This window comes from Trichoplax adhaerens, genomic scaffold (genome assembly GCF_000150275.1).
Source record: "Trichoplax adhaerens TRIADscaffold_886 genomic scaffold, whole genome shotgun sequence".
NCBI lineage: Eukaryota > Metazoa > Placozoa > Uniplacotomia > Trichoplacea > Trichoplacidae > Trichoplax > Trichoplax adhaerens.
Window position 1 is genome coordinate 1 of NW_002061387.1, and position 3,822 is coordinate 3,822.

At 33.5% G+C, this 3,822-nt stretch overlaps 3 protein-coding genes across 3 annotated transcripts; 2 read left to right on the forward strand and 1 right to left on the reverse strand.

The window, feature by feature from the left end:
- Nucleotides 1-490: 490 nt before the first annotated feature.
- TRIADDRAFT_9704 (uncharacterized protein) lies at nt 491-703 on the forward strand (the record flags this gene model as incomplete). Its single annotated transcript, XM_002118748.1, has 1 exon — nt 491-703. A coding segment is annotated over one exon (213 nt), but the record flags the coding sequence as incomplete, so codon positions are not given.
- A 971-nt stretch (nt 704-1,674) lies between these two features.
- TRIADDRAFT_62794 (uncharacterized protein) lies at nt 1,675-2,787 on the reverse strand (the record flags this gene model as incomplete). Its single annotated transcript, XM_002118750.1, has 1 exon — nt 1,675-2,787. The coding sequence occupies one exon, from the start codon at nt 2,785-2,787 to the stop codon at nt 1,675-1,677; it is 1,113 nt and encodes a 370-aa protein (XP_002118786.1).
- A 197-nt stretch (nt 2,788-2,984) lies between these two features.
- On the forward strand, nt 2,985-3,811 carry TRIADDRAFT_9539 (uncharacterized protein; the record flags this gene model as incomplete). Its single annotated transcript, XM_002118749.1, has 3 exons — nt 2,985-3,154; nt 3,307-3,414; nt 3,691-3,811. Coding segments are annotated over 3 exons (399 nt in total), but the record flags the coding sequence as incomplete, so codon positions are not given.
- Nucleotides 3,812-3,822: the final 11 nt, after the last annotated feature.

The following is a 3,822-nucleotide window of genomic DNA, read 5'->3' on the forward strand; positions in this document are numbered from 1 at the left end:
ATAACTTTAGTATTGTGAGCAAGTAGTATGAAGCATGCCGCTTAGGGTGCAAGTTATGCACCCTTGCCTTTCGTAACTTCTCTCTCCAAAGGGAATGAAATGAAGCATTTTCGTGAGTTACCCAAAAATTCGTGTTAACTGAAAATAAAATTTCCTTTAACTTAGTGGCTAATACATTCCATAATAAATATATAAACAAAAAAATGAATCACTTTCGAATTCTTACCAATTTGATGCTATTTCATTCAATTAATTCATACCCATTTATTAGTTACAAGATGTTGAACTGTAACTTTGGTGGAGTCGGTCTCGCCACAGCACCGAACGAATCATATACTACATACTACGTAGTAGGCCCGAGCCCCTTCTACTTTGCGTGTCGTATACCGTTTGTATTACTATGTTCTGGTACCTTTTATATATCATTAAAGTCTAATTAAGGAGGACTACTACGATTATTATACCGCCCTGTAAAGTGCTGGTATAAAAACCCTTAAAGTTTGATCCAGATAGATGGGATAACTCAGCAAAGAATACTAGTCCCTACGCTTATTTGCCATTTCTTAGAGGACCACGAACTTGTATTGGTTCGAAATTTGCTACAACCGAAATGAAATGCTTGCTGTCTCTACTATTCAATAATTTCTTATTTAAACCTTATCCAAATCAAGCGGTTGAAAGAAAATATCAATTTACAATGAGACCAGATCCTGCTTTGAAACTTATCGTTTCACCGGTGTTGCTATGATAATTATCGAATAATATTTCATTTTAAATGTAATTTTAATTGAGTGCTATTTAGCACGTTTCTTAAAATTTGAATTGAAATATTTAGGCGATGAAATTTGCGGTATATACGTTCATATATACGCGTCTATATAGAGAATATAATTTATGACCGGCATTCACATCAAGATGTTCATTTTCTAACATAAGGTTGAATATTCTAATTGGTGATCGCTGCTAATTTCTGTCACTGGTGATTAGTTTAATTTTCTTCATCTAAAAATACACATTAAAGAATACAGTAGAGATAGAAAAGATATTGCCTGTTTCAAAAATATATTTTTTACTAGACTCTTGGAAATTTATTCATTTTAGGGTACAATTGATAAATAACGCCTTGTGAACTAGGCTATTTTACGTTTAATAAGATTTGTAATAGCAAAGTACCGCAATATGCATCCTATAAATTAAGCTACTATCCTCCATTTTCTATTACATAGTGCGATAAATATCAGATTCAGTGAGTATTAAAGTCTAAAATCTACTCGCAATACATTCTGTACTGTATCTCGTCCAGTAACGTACATACTGTATCATTTCACTGCCAGTTTTAACTGACAAATTGAAAAATAGCTTGAGAATCTATTGCTTCAATTCAGCGTAAACAGGCACATAAAATTGTTAATTAGCACTCATTAATCAGTCATTGCAGATACCTGAGTATCAAACATTGTAAAGGTTGCAATCTCCAATCTGGTACTACTTTTTACACTGTTACTCAATGTTTTAAAAAATGTTTAATTTGGATAACAGTGTTATGAGTAGTTATAGATACTGTACCAAATAATTATCTAACTTAGTGTATGAGCCAACCTATTTGGCTTTAAGCTAAGGAGTAAAGTAGTCTTGAGTAGTGAAAACTTCAGATCTAAAGTAAGTTTGTTCTTGTCATTGACTTGCCAATTTTTGAACTAATTCATCTACATGTATCTTATCGTCGACACTTGCTGCTCGATTAAGTATGACTTGCAATACACCAGGAATGGGTATTCTGTTATTGCTGTCGATGATATCAAACGTATTATCAATCATAGCTGATAATCCACGAGAAGATTTGTCGCAATATAGATCATCTAGGGATCGATCATAGATGAATAGAAAAGTGTAAAAGTCCGCCAAGGCATCTGGTTTATTGTCCAATTCACAATATCGTTTTGGATCTTTAAAGATTTCCTTATATTCATGAACTTGTGGACTAAGCTGCAAGTATGCAGTGTACGGTATATCAAAGCAAGACAGGCCTAAGTTGTCGCATAAATTCGTTACAGAAGTATGGACCGATAAATCAAGGCATTCTTTAGGCGTCGGAATTAATGATTTAGTTTTACCTGTAGCATAGTTGAATAACGAAACATGCGTATTCGGTTTAAGGCAACTGTGTGATAAAACTGCGATACCATCGCTTGATAGTAAATCAGAACAGATTTTATCTAGAAGTTCTTTAAAGCGAGCCTGATCATGATGCGATGATATAAAATAATAACCACACTGCAATAGATATACTAACTTAAAGTCTTTTATACAACGATCTCCAGTTTGTGAGCCAAGAAGTAATCTCGTAATATCACATTTCATAACATCCGCATGCAAGACACGATAGTTATTTAACGGAATTATTTTAGCTTGTTTGGCCTTGTACAAATTATCTCCAGCTATTCCATTGGTAGAATTCAGTTTTTCGCAATCCTGTTTATGATCAATACTGTCGTTGTCAGCCAATCCAGTATAATCAGGGTTATTATCGACAGCGATTAAATCGATACCGGATTGAAATTGGATATTTCGTAGATATTTTACAATTCTATCCCCAGCTCCACAACAAATGTCAGCTATACGAATAGGATCGTCCTGATCACAATTTACTAATCCTTTCTCTTTTAAACCGTTGATTAAGGCTTGATGTAATAGTGCTTCTATTTCCATTTCATTACTTGCATTTTTAAAAGCGCTAAACGCTCTGTCGTATTCGAATACATGCGTTTTTATTATCGTTTTTTCCATCTTGCTTAACTAAGGAGCAACATTCATCCAGCTAAACTGTTCAATATTTGGCCTGTATTTATTTAGCCTTAAATGCTAATGGTTTAAACTGAATTGTTTTCATACGGAAACAATAGGTCTAAGAGCATCTGCGATAGCGGCTGCGCGAGTTAAAGGGTTAATATCTATCTGATCGGTGATAAATACATTCTATCAAGACTACAAGTGGAGCGTTGGCTTGGACGTTGTATGCATTAGCTAATAACCCTGCAGTTCAAGTTAAAGCGCGACAGGAAATTTTCAAGGTTGTACAGACAGGCGATAACATCACATGGGATACTTTTGATAAACTACCATATCTTGATAATGTTATCAAAGAGTCACTTAGGTAAAGAATCAATTATTTATGAAATTTTGAATATATTTTCTAAAATACTCATACTAAAGCAAGAAGTATAACTATGAAATAAATTCTATACATGATTATAATTATTACTTATACTAGTCTGACATTCCTTTGGCTTGCTACTTGATCTGTAGACTATATCCGCCAGTGCCATTGATTTTTCGACAAGCGATAGCTGACGATAAGATAGGAGAATATTTCATTCCCAAAGGATCTATAATTACAATTATACCACCTTATAGGTACGGTAACTTTAACGTGGATACTATAACTAGTATTATAAATTGTTTTGGAAAGTAATGTCGATGTTGCAGCTACGCTCCTAACTTATACGTTCATAAATGTTCGAATTTTCTATATTGTGCAATAATAATGAGATTAAAAAATAAGCGTAAAGATAGAAGTAGCCTTAACGCATACGAATAAATTGATATCTCGGTGAAAATATTACAGTGCTTCAAGTTAATGTAATAGCAAGTTTGAAAATTTGAAACTGTTTATATTCAAACTATTTTTAGGTTTCCTAGTTATTTTCAAGAACCCTTAAAGTTTGATCCAGATAGATGGGATAACTCAGCAAAGAATACTAGTTCCTACGCTTATTTGCCATTTCTTAGAGGACCACGAACTTGTATTGGTTCGAAATTTGC